This window comes from Acipenser ruthenus, chromosome 9 (assembly GCF_902713425.1).
Source record: "Acipenser ruthenus chromosome 9, fAciRut3.2 maternal haplotype, whole genome shotgun sequence".
Taxonomy (NCBI): Eukaryota; Metazoa; Chordata; class Actinopteri; order Acipenseriformes; family Acipenseridae; genus Acipenser; species Acipenser ruthenus.
This window is the reverse complement of record NC_081197.1, coordinates 33,854,353-33,874,887: the sequence shown is the minus strand read 5'-3', so window position 1 is coordinate 33,874,887 and position 20,535 is coordinate 33,854,353. Positions and strand designations below refer to the sequence as shown.

Sequence of the window (20,535 nt, the reverse complement as noted above, 5' to 3'; positions counted from 1 at the left end):
AAAGTAAAATCGCAGTTGAGTTAAAGCTGTAGTTAATGCATACCCCATAAGTTAGCATTCAATTATGTACAGTATTTAGTTAAAGTACTCATGACATCAAGGTGATGTTGCATTTTACTCATCCAAAATGCATTTTACTCACATAGTGTCTGAATTGGTAAATTAGTCAATGACCCAAAACCTTATCTGGAGCGTACCATAAGCACGCTTAGCTGTGATTTGCTATGCTTTTACAATAGTATACCATAGTAAATTTAAATTGGCCATCAAGGGTTGTTTTTATTTTGCTTGTGTAGTGACAGATACTCTTCTTCTATTCATCAAACCCAATCAACGGTAGCAGTCCCTCTCGTCGGAGACTGGGCGATAATACTATAGTGTCTGCAGTAAAGCACTAAAACATTACATTGTAGATATATTACTCATCTTGGCACTGAAACTCAGTTACAGACATCATTTTTTTTTTTTTTTTTCAGAATCCAAGTATCACCTGTGTTCCATTTGACAAATATAAGAATGGCACTCCTATTGCACCCTGTGGGGCTATTGCCAACAGCATATTCAATGGTATGTACCTGAACACATTCTGTCTGTGTGCATGTCTGTGTGTTTGATAGATACGCCTACATGCCCATTCAACCATGACAAAACTACTTATTTTATAGAAATTCAAGGTATCTTGTATAAAAAGGCCATATATTAAAAAGTGACACAGACACTGTAACACAATGGGTTCGATTCTCAAAGGACTTTACTTCAAATCCTCATTAGAATGATGTTTTTTCCGAAAGGTAAGAAACACACCCAATACATTTACCAACTTTAATTTAGGTAAGTAGTCTTACCGTGTTTCTTATTCCTTTAGGGTTCTGTCCACCTTTAAACTCTGTATTTATAGATTTCATGAAATGTAGTATTCATGAAATATTTAAGGAAACAAAACAGTCTTGATTTAGTACTTAAAATATCTCATAAGTTAAAGCTTTGTGAGGGCCCTATGTTGCTATAAGATAAATTAAATGAATCTTTTATCACAATAACATCATTTACTTAAAAGTGAACATATTTTGTGGTCCAGTGTGTCAAAGGTGGATAAAGTAATATGGAACTTTATGCATAGGCTGGTATATTTTGGATATAATTCTAGTATAATTAATGAGTCCATTATTAGAGGGTTTGTTTTAGATTACTACAATGTTGGCATTTTGTTTTCCAGATACTCTTCAGCTTTTCTACCACTCTGATAAAAACACTGAAACACCAGTCCCTTTGCTGAAGACTGATATTTCATGGTTCACTGACAGAACCGTGAAATTTCAAAACCCGTCACCCAAGGACAATCTTACTGCTGCTTTTGCAGGTCTGTCATTTCCCTGCATATCCCAGGCAGAAGTTATTATTATTATTATTTAGTCATTTAGCAGCCACTTTTATCCATACAGAGACTAGGGGGTGAACTATGCATCAACAACTGCTGCTGCTGCTGCAGAGTCACTTACAAAAGGACCTCGGTTTTACGTCTCATCCGAAGGGCTGATAGGATGGTGCTTGTTGATGAAGCTGTTAACAAGCAGTTACACAAGGCATGCGTTCTGTAAAAGTAGAATACACAGATGGCTGAACATAGGGAAACTGATATCAATGAATTATACTGTTTTATTATTGTTGTGGTACATTGCAGCTTTAAAGGAATTTGTGCTGGTTTGTTTATTTCTAATGGCAGCTTCTGATTTTACTGTCATTAAATTTTCTAACTTCTGAAAAGATGTGAAACAAATCATTTACCACTTATTTCCTATACTGGAGTGGTTCATTTTGATAACTGCAAGGATGCTTGAGTTGTAAACCTTGGTGATTTAGAAAAGGATTGTGAGGCAGTTTTTAAATCACTAAGTCAAGGCAAGATCAAACCATGTGGTCTGAAAGTATAACTTGGCACTATAGGGTTGAAGTTGTACATAATAGAAGGAAAATTAAAAGAAGCAAAGTCAACTAGATAAACACTTGGCGCCGCATGCTTTAAACCTGTGTAATTCCTATACATTTAACAGATAGGTGTGTAATGCTGTAGGTACAAACTCTGTACACTAAAAGGATCTGTGTAAAATTGTTTCAAACTGAAGTTATGGATGGTTTAGGCTCACTGGGTTTTCTGTCTCAGGAACGGCCCGCCCCTTTTACTGGTGGAAGCCTGCGTACCAGCTCAGTGTGGAGGAGAACAACAACGGCTTTGTGAACGAGGACCTCATTGTGTGGATGAGGCAGGCAGCCTTTCCTTCGTTTAAGAAGCTTTACAGACAGTTGAATCGCACACAGGAGTTCAACGACGGCCTTCCAGCTGGGAACTACAGTGTTAAAATTTCCTACAGTATCCTTTCACAAGCTCTTTCTTGGCGGAATGAGCTGTCTCATCAGTACGTTACTAAGCTACACTGACATTTGCATATCCAACTAATGGGTTTTATGAGGTCATTTGAGCCTCAATATAGTGACACTGCAGTGACTGTGCGTCTGGCTGAGACAGGTGGTTGAAAAGTTACTTGAAGTAATTAGGCATTCACAAATTGTTTGAATTGGCTAAACAACACTAAAAGTTGTAATCTAAAGAGTACACTGGCGCCACCCGATGGTAAGAGTGTTTAAGGTGGTCTTATCAGCTGTACAAACCTTAAAATAACTCCCTGAATAACTGGAAACATTCCTGTATCATGTGATTGATATCAACTAAAGGAACCCAATCAAAACATCCTAAGTGTGTGTGTGTGTGTATATATATATATATATATATATATATATATATATATATATATATATATATATATATATATATATATATATATATATATATATATATGTTTTTATTATTATTAATGTACACATTTAAGTCATGGAGAGAGCTTAAATACCAGTCTTCTCCTCTGTGTGTCACAGTAGAATATAACGTGCAATTAGTATAATACAGAGATCATGTTTTGTGGTAATAAGAGGTAAGGAAATGCATTTAGAAAGTCGAGTTAGCGATTCTTTAAGGTGCATATGATATTCTGTCCTGTTAAATCTGAATTATGTACTCAACCAGAGGGTGACTTGTATAAAGGACTTGTGCCAAAGTTACATATTATTATTATTATTTATTTCTTAGCAGACGCCCTTATCCAGGGCGACTTACAGTCGTAAACAAAACTAGATTTCAAGAATCACAGTACAAGTATTAATACAATTAAAAGCAAGATAAAATACAATTACTTCGGTTCTAGCAAGTACAAGTATATAACAAAATACGATTCAATAACAGAGCAGATAACAATGTCAGTGATAGTTACATCAGGATATAATTAAATACAAAATACTACAGATTAAATAACACTTGTGACAGATTACAGTACTCTGTAAAGTACAGGATTAAATGCAATAAAATAGGGAGCAGATAAGAGCAAGTAAAGTGCATTAAGGAAGAGTGATAAAGTGTCCAGAGGGAAAAGAGGAGTGCTGTCTGAAGAGGTGAGTCTTGAGGAGGCGCCGGAATGTGGTCAGGGACTGGGCAGTCCTGACATCTGTAGGAAGGTCATTCCACCACTGCGGAGCAAGGGTGGAGAAGGAGCGGGCTCTGGAGGCAGGGGAGCGTAGAGGAGGTACAGCCAGTCTTCTAGTGCAGGAGAGGAGAGGTCGAGTTCCCCATGTTATATCATCTTTACATAAAGACAACCTGTCTACCAAGAACATTTTAAGACAGCCCTTACTATCATTACCGCAACCTTAAGAAAAATGGTAAATTTTTGTGGCAGTTATTTTGTGACAATTATTAAGATTTGCTTTGCATCCCCTTTAAAATGTTTTGAGGCTAATGGAATGAATTAGACTGGAAGAAACCTGTTAATTGTAAAAAAAAAAAAAAAAAAAAAAATAGGTGTACAATTTTTTTTGTAGTTTTTTTTAATTATGAATCTTGAGAAGATTTAAACATTATTATGAAGCAAGTGAAAAGGCAATGGAAATGTATGAGTAGATTACATTATTTGTACTGTAAATGTCTAAAAAAATTGTTGGAAAGAAGAGTTCTATTGTTGTTTTTAAACATACTCTTGCTAGTTTTACATGCTTAAAATTATTTTATGCTGTCAAGTCATTAAACAGAGAAGTGACTTTTGGCTTAATTAAAACATTTTAGAATGGAAACCTATCCTATTGTCCTTAACTGCAATTTTCAGATTACCCTGTGGGCAAGTTCAAAGGCCGAAAGTCTGTGATTCTCTCCACTGTGTCCTGGCTGGGAGGCCACAGCAACTTCCTGGGTGTAGCCTACTGTGCATCCGGCGCGATCATCTTGATAGTGGCCATCATCCTAACAGTGGTTCACCTGAAATTTAGGGAAAAGCCTCTGGGTCTAGAGGAGGAATAAACTCTACTTTCCAGTAGCAGCCTGCTTAGATGTTTTTGTGTGTTTGTTCGTAATACAGTTAGTAAAGATCCACCAAACCACATGGGAATGAAATAACATGTATTACAGAGGTACAGTATGATGTGAGGTGTAAAGTGGATGACAACCTACCTAATGTGATTATGTAAAGAGGTCAGAAATGAGACTGTGACTCTTTAAAACCAGTAATAAAATTATCTATAGGACTGTCATACTTTTTTTCTTTTGGAATTGTAATGTAAGATTGTGTCTGTTTGTATTTTTGGTTTCTGATAAGTGTTTTGAAGTGTGGATTAAACTGTTTTGTCCATTCTCACATACCCCACCCCAACACGGCCACCAGACATTAACAAAAAAAGAAAAAAATAGTTTCAGTACTTATATATATTAAGAAAGACACACCTGTTATGACTTAAAAAATAAGACATGATCCCATTTCCTCAGCACACTTGTATTATAAATGTTTATTCTGCTCCAGCACACAGACCTGGTTAAAAGGGGCTGAAACACAGCCATCAAACCATTTGTCCATACACCTTGTAACCAGGGATTAGCAAAGGTTTTAGGATGGCATTCAAACTAAAATTCTTGTTTTATTCAGGTTTACAGTATAGTACATATTACACAGTACAGTGACATATTATTATACACTGCTGTTTATACGTGGACAATATTCTTAATAAATGATACAAAATTCGAAACATGTACAGCTGCGTAAACCCCTCCTTCACCCCAGCTCTCCCAGCAGGATCCGCAGTTTCTCAGGCAGGTGTGGAAACTGCGTCTGCGTCAACTGACTCGAGAATTTAGAATTCTCTCTCTCATTACACTAAATAGACACACACCCTCAGAAGATGGATGCCCTAAACTGATTTGTTGTACAATTTATAGGTAGCTATATGGTGGAATCAAAGATTTTTGGTGCAATCTGGTTTGAATGTGCGTATTTACTGCTGGGCGGATGTACACATCCAACCGGAACAGAGAAAGACCAATGCGAACAGAGGAGGGCAGATTCAAATATTTACAGTTGGGAAGCTAAATGCATTAACCGGTTAGTGTAGTAACATTTTCGGTTGTATAAATTTACAACATTGGATATAGGCCTACGATCTCATGTGTGTGTTTGCATTGCTTTTTTAACCAAGCTGACATGTAGTGATTTTTGGTTTGTAAATAAACGATCTTACACCAGAACCTTTCTTGGGACGACCATTTCGTCCCGTTTTTTTTTCTCCAGAGCATCGTCGTGCCGGTAAGAGCATATTGTATTTTCATGCAGGCTGCAGTGTTATATATCTAACTCATTACAGTACAGTGGCACTTGATGCGACTAAAGGGAAGGTTGAACGACCAGTAGCCTTAAAAAGTGGCTGCAGAGCGCCATGCAAATATGGAGAATTACTGAAGAGTCAACGTTCATATTTGCAACCAGTCGCAGAGAATTGCGGGTTTATCCACTGACTTACTAAACGGCTATCCTAAATTATAAATAATTTTATGAAGTAGATATTTTCACACTTGTGAAATTCATTTTGTAAAAATATTTTAAATGTTTCGTAACTTTTTTTTTTAAATCTACATTTTATGTTGTTTTAAGCAATAATGAAATACAACAGTTTCAGTTCTCCAGGTGCCCATTTAATTTCTTAAAAAATAAATAAATAAATACTGAGTTGAGTATAGTATATGATACAAATAGTTTAATAATATTAAAAGTAAATAATCAATTTTACCTCCTTTTGAAAATATCTAAATAAGCTGCTTAAGAGGTTATTTAATTTGGCGACCCTTTAATTTTATTTCTGTGTTAAATGTATTTTAGAAGTAGTATATTTTATCCTGCAAAGTTTAAGAAAAAATGAAGACAAAGATTAATGTTATCTGTTGCATACGTGTGATATCTACATAAGGTATTTTATAAGTATTTTACTTTATCACATCTATTAGTTTAATAGAAGAAAAACAACACACTGATCCTTCAGCAAAAGAAATGCCAGGGCTCGTATTATTGGGGGTGGAGGTGGGATCGATCCCTTTAGCTTCTCCAAATAGTTTTATTTCCTAATTAACTTTTTAACATGTTTTATTAAAAAGTTTTATTTCCTAATTAACTTTTTAACATTTCTGCAGGAGAAAGTTTAATGTTAAAATGTGTAACCCATATGGACTATAGACAGTTTATCGGTTTATAGACGGTGTAATTCTTGAATTTTGTCAAGTGAGATGAGAGATGAGAACATCCAAATTTGCTTTCAGCTTTGAGAGGTTTTTTTTGTTGTTTTTGTTTAACTTATTTGAAGGTTGTAAAGCAGGGGTGGAAATAAGACTCCCATTGCAAAGCAGTTTGATCAAATCCTGGTTTTATTATGAGTTTGATAAGACATACCTGAGCTTGTTACCTGTACACTGGCAAAACAGTCTTACAGTGCCTTGCGAAAGTATTCGGCCCCCTTGAACTTTGCGACCTTTTGCCACATTTCAGGCTTCAAACATAAAGATATGAAACTGTAATTTTTTGTGAAGAATCAACAACAAGTGGGACACAATCATGAAGTGGAACGAAATTTATTGGATATTTCAAACTTTTTTAACAAATAAAAAACTGAAAAATTGGGCGTGCAAAATTATTCAGCCCCCTTAAGTTAATACTTTGTAGCGCCACCTTTTGCTGCGATTACAGCTGTAAGTCGCTTGGGGTATGTCTCTATCAGTTTTGCACATCGAGAGACTGACATTTTTGCCCATTCCTCCTTGCAAAACAGCTCGAGCTCAGTGAGGTTGGATGGAGAGCATTTGTGAACAGCAGTTTTCAGTTCTTTCCACAGATTCTCGATTGGATTCAGGTCTGGACTTTGACTTGGCCATTCTAACACCTGGATATGTTTATTTGTGAACCATTCCATTGTAGATTTTGCTTTATGTTTTGGATCATTGTCTTGTTGGAAGACAAATCTCCGTCCCAGTCTCAGGTCTTTTGCAGACTCCATCAGGTTTTCTTCCAGAATGGTCCTGTATTTGGCTCCATCCATCTTCCCATCAATTTTAACCATCTTCCCTGTCCCTGCTGAAGAAAAGCAGGCCCAAACCATGATGCTGCCACCACCATGTTTGACAGTGGGGATGGTGTGTTCAGGGTGATGAGCTGTGTTGCTTTTACGCCAAACATAACGTTTTGCATTGTTGCCAAAAAGTTCGATTTTGGTTTCATCTGACCAGAGCACCTTCTTCCACATGTTTGGTGTGTCTCCCAGGTGGCTTGTGGCAAACTGTTAACGACACTTTTTATGGATATCTTTAAGAAATGGCTTTCTTCTTGCCACTCTTCCATAAGGCCAGATTTGTGCAGTATACGACTGATTGTTGTCCTATGGACAGAGTCTCCCACCTCAGCTGTCGATCTCTGCAGTTCATCCAGAGTGATCATGGGCCTCTTGGCTGCATCTCTGATCAGTCTTCTCCTTGTATGAGCTGAAAGTTTAGAGGGACGGCCAGGTCTTGGTAGATTTGCAGTGGTCTGATACTCCTTCCATTTCAATATTATCGCTTGCACAGTGCTCCTTGGGATGTTTAAAGCTTGGGAAATCTTTTTGTATCCAAATCCGGTTTTAAACTTCTCCACAACAGTATCTCGGACCTGCCTGGTGTGTTCCTTGTTCTTCATGATGCTCTCTGCGCTTTAAACGGACCTCTGAGACTATCACAGTGCAGGTGCATTTATACGGAGACTTGATTACACACAGGTGGATTCTATTTATCATCATTAGTCATTTAGGTCAACATTGGATCATTCAGAGATCCTCACTGAACTTCTGGAGAGAGTTTGCTGCACTGAAAGTAAAGGGGCTGAATAATTTTGCACGCCCAATTTTTCAGTTTTTTATTTGTTAAAAAAGTTTGAAATATCCAATAAATTTCGTTCCACTTCATGATTGTGTCCCACTTGTTGTTGATTCTTCACAAAAAATTACAGTTTCATATCTTTATGTTTGAAGCCTGAAATGTGGCAAAAGGTCACAAAGTTCAAGGGGGGCGAATACTTTCGCAAGGCACTGTATTAAAACCTGGAATAGGTGAAACTGCTTTCCATCCCTGCAAAGCCTATACTACTGAAAATATCACCTATTTACAACCTCCCACTGTTGAAAGGCTTGTATCAGTTTAGGGTATGTAAACAAACATGACTAAACAAACTATTGTAGGGAAGAGTGTAGCAAAAGTAGTACTGTATACAAATACAAACCTTGGTGTAGAAAAAACGGTTGTGCAAAAGTGAGACTTCAGCACCACTGCTAACTGGTACAGAAGGGAAGGTGCCAGTGTTCAAGGATCAGTGGTCTAGTCTGTTGATTGGATGGGAAAAACAAAACAATGCATAGCAGAAAAATAGAGCATCTGTTTGCCAATACCGAAAATGTATTTATTTCTTTTGCAGGTGTTTTTTTTCTCACTGTCTTTCCTTAAAGGCACTTGGATTTATTGCAACATGGACAACAAGGAAGTAAGTCAGGGTCCCACAACCAAAGGTGCAACAGTATGCAACCCTGGCAAAACAGGCAATGTAATTCCTATTGGGAACCAGCTAGCTCGAACGCCATTGGCCTCTTCAACAAAGAGGCGGACCTCACAGAAAGCTGTGCCTGCTGGTGAACATACAAGTTCTAAGAAGCTGCGGCGTAGCAACAGAAGAACTGCCGAAGAATCTCACACTTCCAGTAGGCTCACTCCAGGTGAAGAAGCGATCAGTCGAGTTGGCCAGGGTCGAAATTCTTCAAGAAAGGAGGTAAATGGTGACGTTACACCCGTCATGAATGTGGTGATATAATCCCTTCCACTGGTATTGGTGTATCCTACTGGCACTTTGTACTCCTTATGCTTGAATCTCCCTATCTAAACAATGGCAGATCTTAATACCACCAAAGTAAAATATATAAGGATTTTTTTTTTTCTTTTGTAGTTAATAAGTTGGTGAAAACACCAGCAAGATTGTTATAATTAAATAGCGGTGGTATTAAGATCAGGCACTGTTTAGATCATTAAAATTGAGAATGTGACGTGCAGCATATGACCAATAATACTGTGATTAGTAAGTGGATAAGGAGCAGATGTTTTGCATTTTTTGCCTGTTTGAAGTGTGATGTACAGGTTTATATGCGGTGCATGTGTTGTTTTTTTTTTTATTCATGTGCTGTCATAGCATCTGATTGCATCTGATCCTGAACTACTGAATGGAAGAATCCCATCTGACATGAAAGAAATGGTTGTTTTCAAAAGTCAGCAAAAGCCACATTGTTGATTTTGAATTGTATTCACCAGACCAATACTAGAGTTAATATTATGATGCTAAAAGATTAACTTAATTGGGACCTTCTTTTTAAACATTTTTTTTTCTAAGAAGTTGCAGTCCTCAATTGTGCATGTGTCAGGAGACAACGAATGCAGGCCGGTAAGGAGGTCAAGTAGAGCAGCTTATCTCTCAGCATCGAACCCCAGGGAGGGTAACCAGTCTTCAATCGTGGAAAAGAAGAGCGAGTCCTCTACAAAAGAGAGCAAATCTCTAAGACGATTAAGTCAACTTCCAGTTCAAGGCAAGTATCTGGCTATGACAGTCCTTAAGATATTGTGGGACATAATCAACTTGCATTGGAATGTGAGTGATTTACATGTATCTGTAGAGAGAGTGGTTCTTTGATTTGCTAAATCTAATTTGTTTCCTCTGAACAGGGTTTAATGCAATGGACACATCGGGCATAATCAGAGGAATGCAAGGGAATAATTGGACTGAGGCTGACTTGGAATTTGTGCAACGAATGAAAAATGAGAAGTTGGTGATGCAGTTAAAGGTGAGAACAGGACGGTTAGAATAACAGCACAGGTTCTTCATTAAGAATATTGTCCTTGCCTAACAATATGTTCCTATAAACTGCATAAAGAGGAAACAGCAGCTAAGCTTGCCTTCCAAATATCATGCTGTTAGTAAAGTTATTTGTGATCAAATTTGGCTAGGACATTCATGAGTTATTTAGTGTGTCTTCGCAATGTTGCATTTCCATTTTTACATGAGATTACACTTGGTTGAGTGAGTCAGAATCTGGGGAAATCTCATGGAGGAACCCAGCAGTCTGTCCATGTGCACAATATAGCAGGTCATGATGTGAGCCTTATTTACGGATACGAATTGCTCCACTTTTCTATTTACATCCGTAGCAGGGGCTGTATGTTACTTCTGGTATACTTTTATATTTGAAAGCTTCACGTTATACAGTCATATACTGTAGATACAATGCTGGAGACTGGCTTCATTGTGGCAACAATATCTCGGTGTTAAAATCATTACATCCTATAGGATGCTCACAGATTTTATAATGGTCTGTTCTATATCTTTTTTTAATAATGTTGACTTTTTTTTTTTTTTTTTTTATAATAAGCTGCTTACAGAATATTAACATTTTGGCGTTTTTGTTTCTTCTTTTAGGAAGAATTAAAAAGGCTGCAAAGGGAGCTGAAAGATGAAATTCAGAAGAAGGAACTGTTGTGGGCACAAAAAGAAAAGATCCAGACAGATACAGTGAACATGGTAATACATTAAAACACTAGATGGCTCTTCTCAGGGCGCCATTCTTTGTTCAGAATTATTTTATTAATGTGTTCCAAATCGTTCTGGGAGTTTTAACATTGTAAACATGTAGTGAACTAGTTTAATTGATTAAATGTAGATTTACATTAATGTAATATTATAGATGCACTTTATTTTTTAAATGGTATGTTCTATTTTTTTTTTTAAACAATAACCTGCTTGCAGAATATTAACATGACGATGAACAATAGAGAGAGGCTTGGTGGTCCAGTGGTTAGAGAAAGGGGCTTGTTACCAGGTGGTTCCCGGTCCAATCCCCGCTCACTGTGTGACCCTGAGCAAGTCATTTAACCTCCTTGTGCTCCGTCCTTCGGATTAGACATAAAACTGAGGTCCTATTGTAAGTGACTCTGCAGCAGCAGCAGCAGCAGTTGTGATGCATAGTTCACCCCCTAGTCTCTGTAAGTCACTTCGGATACAAGAGTATCTAAATGACTAATTAATAGTTTTATTTTTTTACTCAAGAATTACAGTATACAGAGTTGCGTGTAAATGTATATCGCTGTCTGTACAATACAATTGTATTTAATTTTGGTTTCACAGGAAGAGACCGTTGATAGAACAGTGCAGCTTGGGAGAGCCTTTCTGTGCAGGAAGATGGACCCCAGCATTGTTGAGCCTCTTTGCCCAGAATCGGTACTGAAACAGCTGAGTGTTGCCTCTGTGCAGCAGGTTATCCAGCAGGAAACGGCAAAACTACAAGCTCTGGAGGAAAAACTGACAGGCGAACAAAAGCAGGCTAGCCATCAGATCAAGCAGCTACAAATAGAAATGAGGTACTGCAGGTGCCCCCACACTGCCTTTCAAATTAGAAAGAGTTTTCTGACATTGGAAATTAGAGAGCTGTACTGGGGCAATTTTGTTGTGTAACCTTGTGCCCACATACGAAGTGGTGACTTTGAATAAAAAAGAAAGGTGTTCTGTAAAAGAAAAGAAATATGGGAATAATAATTAATTCTCAATATTATCAGTCATTTTTTGTTTCTCAATTTATTGTGTTAAAATGATCAATAACCGTGATCATGTTTCTGACAGTCAAAGCTGTTAAAGAAAAACACCGCTACTGCCGTTTGTGTTACTGTATAAATCCTACTATATGTGTTTGATTAAGCATCTGCATAATTTTAATAACATGCAATTGTGAACGAATATAGAACGTGAATGAATTTAGAAAAACCTTGTTCTCTGTAAAGTATTTAAGTAATCCAGATCTGAGAGATTGAATATGTTATTTGTTTTGTTTGTTTTTAGAAACAAGGAAATGTATTATCTTGAAAAGATAAAATCCCATAAAGAAAGGGTCCTGATGGAGCAGGTAAACACACTCAGATTGTCTAGTTCAAGGTGCAGCCTAAATTACATTGGTTTTACCTGGAGAGGCACAAGCAGTTTGGAGCAGTTTGCTGGTTTTAGCCTGGACCAATTACCTTATCATGGAGGGTGATGATTCTTAACTGGATCACTGCAACATTGTTTTAATCTCAGACCATATACATGTTACTTCATGTGTCACTTCCCCCAAACACCCAATTCTATCCTTGGTTATGTTGTACATGCTTTAACTGTGGGCATCTAGCATCCATATTGAGCCCAATGGTCAATGTGTGCAAATTAGAAGTTTAATTGTGCTTCTTTACAAAAATGCCTGGTATGGCAGCCATTTTCAGTTGTGATACAATTAATACTTAATATAATGTTTGTATTTCAGGAACTTGTGGATAATCTCAATGATCAGCTGTCAGAACTACAGGAAAAGCTGTCAGAAACTCAGGTATGTTTTATCCCTCTCTGCTCAACATTAGATGAAGCATCCAAATAAATTAATTGTAGTGTACTGGGACAGAGTAAAATACTTTTCATTTCCTTGAAGAGTTGTTAACATACGTAATTAGTTACAATATTTGTTACTGATTTGAAAATTAAGATTTTATTATTGCACTGAAAATACAAATAGAATAATGTATGGATCAGAATATATTATCACACAATAATACATGTCTCAATTTTTTTGCCAATAATGCACGAGTATTTATGGTCTGAACTTAGTTGTTTCAACGTTCTCATCATTGGTTGATTGTCTTTATTTTGAATGCATTATTTGTTCTCCATTGTACTGTGCTTGTTGTAGCGAGAGTGATCATGGCAGCGGTTTGATTTTAAATGAAGCTGCTGACCAGGGAGCGTCATGATGTAGGAACATGTATATTATAGGAATATATTTTTTGCATGTACATACATATGTACATGAAGGTTACAGACATCTTCTTTTTTTAATATAGTGTTCTGTTTCCATGGCAACATAGAATACATGGGTATAATGAACCATATATAATGGGTATAGGGCAGCAGTGTGGAGTAGTGGTTAGGGCTCTGGACTCTTGACCGGAGGGTTGTGGGTTCAATCCCCAGTGGGGGACACTGCTGTTGTACCCTTGAGCAAGGTACTTTACCTAGATTGCTCCAGTAAAAACCCAACTGTAAAAATGGGTAATTGTATGTGAAATAATGTATAATGTGATATCTTGTAACAATTGTAAGTCGCCCTGGATAAGGGCGTCTGCTAAGAAATAAATAAATAAATAATAATAATAATAATAATAATAATAATAATAATAATAATCCCCTCTATTTTCTACCAGGAGCATTTTAAAAGCATGAAGAGCCAAATAGAGGACTTGCAGGCAAAACGAATGGAGAACTACAGTGGAACAGTGAATATGGCAAAGATTGAACAAAGATTAAAGAGACTTGAACGACGAAAAGAGCTTTTTCTGGAAAGACGGAGAATTATGCAGAGGCTTTGTTCAATGGACAGATAAAGCTATGGGTGTAATGTGTAAAATGTTCGTACATCTTCCATGCTGGTTGTAGGGATATCATTGAGATTTTTTTTTTTTTTTTAATTCAATTTCTGCAGGGTGGAACAAATATATGTATATACATATACATATATATATATACATACACACACACACACACACAGTGGTTTGCAGAAGTATTCACTCCCTACCAATAATGTCACATTTTATAGAATTAAAAATAATTTATGCACAGTTTTTCAAACAAACTTTTTTTATTCAAAGCTGTAGTGGTTAAACTGAACCCTGTTATATGAGGAGGAGGTTAAATGTCAGCAAAACTTGCAAAGAAAATGTACAAAATGAAGTTTACTTATGCAACCAGTATTCACCCCTTTAAGTCAGTACTTGGTAGAAGCACCTTTTACAGCAATTACTGCTATGAGTCTTTTTGGATAGGTCTCTACGAGCTTTGCACAGTAGGATGGTGACATTTTTGCCCATTCTTCATGGGAAAATTGCTCCAGTTCTGATGAGTTTATTGGGGATTGTTGATGGACTGCAATCTTCAAGTCTTGCCATAAATGTGCGATTGGATTCAAGTCAGGACTTTGACTGGGCCACTCAAGAACATTAATTCTGTTCTTGTTCAACCACTCCAGTGTGGCTTTGGGTCATTGTCCTGCTGAAATTCGCCTGTACTTAGCACAATCCATGCTCCCCTCTATCCTGACAAGCTTCCCAGTCCCTGCTGAAAAGAAGCATCCCCATAACATGATGCTGCCACCACCATCCTTGACAGTTGGGATGGTGTTGACTGGGTGATGGGCAGTGGCTCTGTGTCTCTCTACCACTTTATCCCTGACTTGTTTCGAAAGCTCCTTGGTCTTCATGGTTGCTTTGTTGGATCACTGTGAGTTGCAGCTTGAAAGTCTTTATATACCTGAAGGGAATTATCTACAAGTTAAACCACTTTGAGTACACACAGGCTGAAACCATTTCACTAATTTTGTGACCTTTCAAAGAAATAATTTGCACCTGAGCTGATTTAGGGCTGCAGTAGCAAAGGGGTTGAATACTTATGTAACTGAGATTAATCTGTTTTTCTCTGTAAATCTTATGTTCTATATGCATTTTTTTTAACTTTATCAATGTGGAGTAGTTTGTGTAGATTCTACATTCTAATTTGAAAGCGTAGTGGAGTACGCTGAGGTGACAACAAAATGTGAAAACTTTGCAGGGGCGTGAATACTTCTGTTTCCACTGTGTGTGTGTGTGTGTGTAATATATATATATGTGTGTGTGTATATATATATATATATATATAGTTAAAGGTTAATACAAAATTGGGGTTAACTTAAAAAAAATAAAAATAACAGTGCTTACTTTTTTGTTTTTGTAGATTTAGTATCAGACCCTCTCAATTTTTACCATCAAACGAATGGGTTTTACAAAAGCTAAGTCGGTATTTATCGATTTTCACCAAGAAAATCCATGACTTATTCAATAGATAGATTTATGTAAATAAAAGTTTAAATTTAGTGTAATATGGGGCTGTCTGTTAAACATACTAAACTGAAGTACTGATACAGGTTAATTTCACCTGCTTGCATTCACAAAGAATAGAAAACTGGGAATTTTTAAACTGATAAATTCCCGGGAATCTTTACATAAAATAAAAACTGAAAATTAAAGAGCCTTGAGTATATCGTTACGAGCACCGACAAACTTATTGGCACTAAACTTAATATAAGATAATTCAAGAAAACAAGCATTTAGTGAACATTAGCCACTAAGTAATATGGCGAGGGCCAAAAATACACCATTTCTTGTCGTTTAACAAACAATCCTTACATTTATATAAAGTATTTAAGCAGTTTCAAATATTTGTTTATGACAAGTTTTGCCAACACAGCAGATTATGGTTAAGACAAAGGAGTTAGATTCACGTTTGAGAAAAGCACACATCACAAACTACACCAAAGGAAATGGCTACATAACAGTATATAAAATATGGAATATCAAAATCCACAATCCACATCACAATCAAGAAGTACCACAGAACAAATTAAACTGAAACGCTTGAAAGAAGTGGACATCCAAAGAAAATTACGGGTACAGGAGGTAGGAGAATTGAGCAGCTAAAAAAAAAAAGATTAAAAGCCGACAATTTAGAGAAAGATTAAGAAGCATCAGCAAAATAGTGCACAAAAGAACTGTACAAAGGGATTCTAACTAATCCAAACCCCATCTTCAATCTCAACCCTAGCTTCAATCTTAAACCTAACTCCATCCCTAACCCTAGCTGCAAACCTTACTCTATCTCCAACCATAACTGTAACCTTAGTGCCAAACCTAATTTTAGCTTCAACCACAACCCTAGCTCCAATCCTAACCCTGGATCCAGCTCTAAAGGTAACGCTAACTCCAATGTAACTCTAACCCTAGCCCTAAACTTCAGCCTTAACCCTAGCTCCAACCCTAATCCACAGCCTAATCCTAACTAGCTCCATCACTAAAGCTAATCCTAGCTCTGACTCTGACATTAACCCTAACCCCACTTCTGCAAAGTACAATGATACCATCTGCTCTTATGCTGATTGACAGACTGTTTATCTTCAAACATGACTGACCTAAAGCATACAGTTAAGTCAACTCTGGAATTCTTGATGAAAATGAAGATTAAAGTTATGGAATGGCCTTCGCAATCCCCATATCTCAATCCAATAGAAATGCTTTGGAATGATCTGAAAAAAAAAGCGTATTGTGTACCCAATCTTCTGAGCTGAAAGAAATATGCAAGACAGAATTGACCCAAATTTCACAAGATGTAGCACTAAGAATTATCGTAAACATCTGAAAGCTGTAATAAAAGCAAAAGGACACACAAAATATTTATGATTATTTGTTAATTTACTAGAAATTGTGTATTTTTCTTTGTTTTATTAAAAAGTGGTTAAAGTGTATTAAATGCTTGTCCTTAATCTGTTACCTTGAAAATTGGTATAAGCATAGGGTGCCAATAGTTTTGTCCGTGTCTGTATATTACACGTACATATCCCCAGGTGGCAGCATTACCTCAAATTTGTTTTTAATAAAGGATTTCAGGAAAATGAAAATCTTGATTTAACCATTTACCTTGAGTAAAAATATAAAGGTTAAGCCTGGTAGACTGTGTAAAATTATTATTATTTTTTTTTTAAATTATTACACCGTGTAACAATTTTTATTTTTTTTTTGGTTCCTGGGTAGTAAGTGTTATTTCCTAATTGCTTATGCCTCAAAAGTATAGAAAATGGCTATTATTCCCCACAAACTTTGCTTTTGTGACCAGGACAGTGATATTTTGAAATTTACCTATTTCCAATGAGAAAACGGGCGAATTTGTGTCTTTTCGTTCAAATAAAGTCAGAAAAAAACAACATATGAATCCAAATTAACATGTATGTATACTAAAGTAATACAAAAATGACTACAAAAGATTTAGAAGTGAGTAGTTTTTCGAGATTTACGATTATACTGTAAATCACTTTCACGAATCAGCCCCCAAATGTAGTCTCCCATCATGTTCTCGTTATACTGTCCTTGGTAGCGGCGTTCAAAGTCCAGTATATCCTGGTGGAAGCGCTCGCCTTGCTCCTCCGAGTACGCTCCCATGTTCTCCTTGAATTTATCAAGATGAGCATCAAGGATATGGACTTTGAGGGACATCCTACAGCCCATTGTGCCGTAGTTCTTCACCAGAGTCTCAACCAGCTCCACATAGTTTTCGGCCTTGTGATTGCCCAGGAAACCCCGAACCACTGCGACAAAGCTGTTCCAAGCCGCTTTCTCCTTACTAGTGAGCTTCTTGGGGAATTCATTGCACTCCAGGATCTTCTTTATCTGTGGTCCGACGAAGACACCGGCTTTGACCTTTGCCTCAGACAGCTTAGGGAAGAAGTCTTGAAGGTACTTGAAGGCTGCCGACTCCTTATCTAGAGCTCTGACAAATTGTTTCATAAGGCCCAATTTGATGTGCAGTGGTGGCATCAGCACCTTCCGGGGGTCCCAGCCGTACTCATCATACTTCAAGGTGTCCAGCAAGGTCTTGATGCTGTTGTAATCCTCTTTGAGGTGCACCGAGTGAGCCAGGGAAAGAGACAGGTACTTGTTACCATTATGGAGCAGCACGGCTTTGAGGCTCCTGGATGAGCTGTCAATGAAGGACAGTATAACGAGAACATGATGGGAGACTACATTTGGGGGCTGATTCGTGAAAGTGATTTACAGTATAATTGTAAATCTCGAAAAACTACTCACTTCTAAATCTTTTGTAGTCATTTTTGTATTACTTTAGTATAAATACATGTTAATTTGGATTCATATTTTCTTTTTTTCTGACTTTATGTGAACGAAAAGACAAATTCGCCCGTTTTCTCATTGGAAATAGGTAAATTTCAAAATATCACTGTCCTGGTCACAAAAGCAAAGTTTGTGGGGAATAATAGCCATTTTCTATACTTTTGAGGCATAAGCAATTAGGAAATAACACTTACTACCCAGGAAGAAAAATTGTGTTACATTATTATTATCCAAAGTGACTTACAGAAATAAAACAAACTATAACAATATGTTACAGGCAATAAAAAAATACAAAAAGCAAACAGATATATACAACATAAATATAAATAAAGAAAAATACAAGTTATATATATTATATATATTCACCAACTACGCCACCCAGCTCCTGGTCCAGGCCCTGGTACTCTCCCGCTTAGACTACTGCAACTCCCTCCTTGCTGGCCTCCCTGCGTCCACCACCTGTCCGCTCCAGCTCATCCAGAACTCCGCTGCTCGCCTGGTGTTCTCTCTGCCTCGCTTCTCCCACGCAACTCCACTGCTCCGCTCACTCCACTGGCTCCCGATCACCACTCACATCCAGTTCAAGACTCTTGTACTTGCCTACAGATGCCTTGACCAGACTGCACCCACCTCCCTACACCCCCACTCGACCTCTCCGCTCCTCCTGCACTAGAAGACTGGCTCTACCTCCTCTACGCTCCCCTGCCTCCAGAGCCCACTCCTTCTCCACCCTCGCTCCGCAGTGGTGGAATGACCTTCCTACAGATGTCAGGACTGCCCAGTCCCTGACCACCTTCCAGCGCCTCCTCAAGACTCACCTCTTCAGATAGCACCTGTAGAACTCCTCTTTTCCCTCTGGACACTTTATCACTCTTCCTTAATGCGCTCTACTTGCTCTTATCTGCTCCCTATTTTACTGCATTTGATCCTGTACTTTACAGAGTGTTATTTAATCTGTAAATCGCCCTGGATAAAATTGTTTGTCCCTTGTGAATTATGTACAAATGATAAAATCTATGCAACTTTCTGGATTTCTTTTAATGCTTTGAAAGTAAATGGAGTGCATCACCTGTGAAGGGCTGCATGAACTATCAAACCTGTTGTATAAACATTAACTTCAGCCTTTGATTAATGAGCGAATATAAACTAGGAAGACGTTTCAGTAGTGTTGAGTTTGCCTGACACATCTCCCTTGCTTACACAAGGCACCAGCATATCTGGCATTTCACAGTGTCTGCGTTGGCTTCCAGCTCACATTGCTGGTTGTCAGAGTCATGTCTGTGACGGGCTGATCTCAGTACTTCTGGTTTGTTTTCAAGGTCACCCAGGGTGGAACAATTTCTGGATTGCGTAACTGTTTTTACTCTTGCTATGGGGGCAAGGGGGGGTGCTGGGTGCCAAAAGTCTCCCAGTGATATTGCACAGGGCTTGGAGATGACGTGTTTACCTTACACTGTTCTGTTATACTTCATTTTACAGACACTTAGTTATGGGAGTAAAATCACAATGCCATCCTCCAAGCCTTCCAAGGGGAATGTGATATTTTTGGTGCCTATGTTAACACAGTAGAACCGCCTGAGAAATAGAAAGAATTGTAGTGTATATGTTAATTTGGGTAAGAATAGTACAGTATTACAAAGAATGTTATGTGCACAAAATGTCAATTTAAATTTCAGAAAATATTCAGAGTAAAAAAGTCCACACCCAGTCGCTGCAATATGTACTTCATGACTTCAATTCACATTATTCTCTCCCACATTCCAGATTCATTACTATACTTTGCCAAATGTTTATTTTTATTGATCTTAAACTTAGCTCATCAGATAAAAAAGTGAAAACAACCATAACATATCATATTTTTTCTAATTTCTTCTGGAATCTGTACCATTTTATTTGACCTCAAAAATGTTGTTTTATACTACAGGCTACTACGGTGATGGAGTTACTTGGAAATTGTCAATAGTTTATACATAGCAAACAATGTGGTTTATTGTCAACAATTGACCACAGACTGAATAATTACATTTCAGACATGAATGCTTCCCTGAGGGCACAATGACATCCTACAAAAGCTGTATGAATTAAAGTGAATTCCTCAAATACAGTCATGTAATATATGAATTGGGATTCAATAGAACTTTAAAACGTATTACTTGGATGTCTCTATACGAAAATGTTCCTTTCAGCAAATTAGACTTTTTCTTTGAGCCTGATTTTATAGCAGTACATTCATTTCCAACAGACTACTTTAAGCACAGTGTGTGAAGGACACATTGCTTAAATAAATGGTTAACAGTGGAGAAAACTTTATTTTAAAATGCAAAACAAGGCAAATCAAA

General features: G+C 37.3%; 2 protein-coding genes across 3 annotated transcripts in view; both read left to right on the top strand.

Moving 5' to 3' along the window:
- cmss1 (cms1 ribosomal small subunit homolog) overlaps positions 1-4,629 on the top strand; it is a 139,845-nt gene extending 135,216 nt beyond the window's left edge. Inside the window, exons 5-8 of the mRNA XM_059029873.1 lie at positions 477-567; positions 1,217-1,360; positions 2,162-2,368; positions 4,209-4,629. Of these exons, the coding sequence (XP_058885856.1) occupies positions 477-567; positions 1,217-1,360; positions 2,162-2,368; positions 4,209-4,399 (633 nt within the window). The 3' untranslated portion in view covers positions 4,400-4,629. The remainder of the gene's footprint in view (positions 1-476; positions 568-1,216; positions 1,361-2,161; positions 2,369-4,208) is intronic.
- A 145-nt stretch (positions 4,630-4,774) lies between these two features.
- Positions 4,775-16,971, top strand: LOC117405243 (uncharacterized). 2 transcript variants are annotated; one of them, XM_034008150.3, is made up of 9 exons: positions 4,775-5,672; positions 8,853-9,200; positions 9,816-10,005; positions 10,142-10,260; positions 10,893-10,994; positions 11,598-11,830; positions 12,306-12,369; positions 12,763-12,825; positions 13,694-16,971. In XM_034008150.3, the coding sequence occupies exons 2-9, from the start codon at positions 8,904-8,906 to the stop codon at positions 13,871-13,873; spliced, it is 1,248 nt and encodes a 415-aa protein (XP_033864041.3). In that variant the 5' UTR covers positions 4,775-5,672; positions 8,853-8,903; the 3' UTR covers positions 13,874-16,971. The 2 variants fall into 2 exon arrangements, with proteins under 2 accessions (XP_033864041.3, XP_033864039.3); XM_034008148.3 differs by having other exon boundaries at positions 9,813-10,005.
- Positions 16,972-20,535: the final 3,564 nt, after the last annotated feature.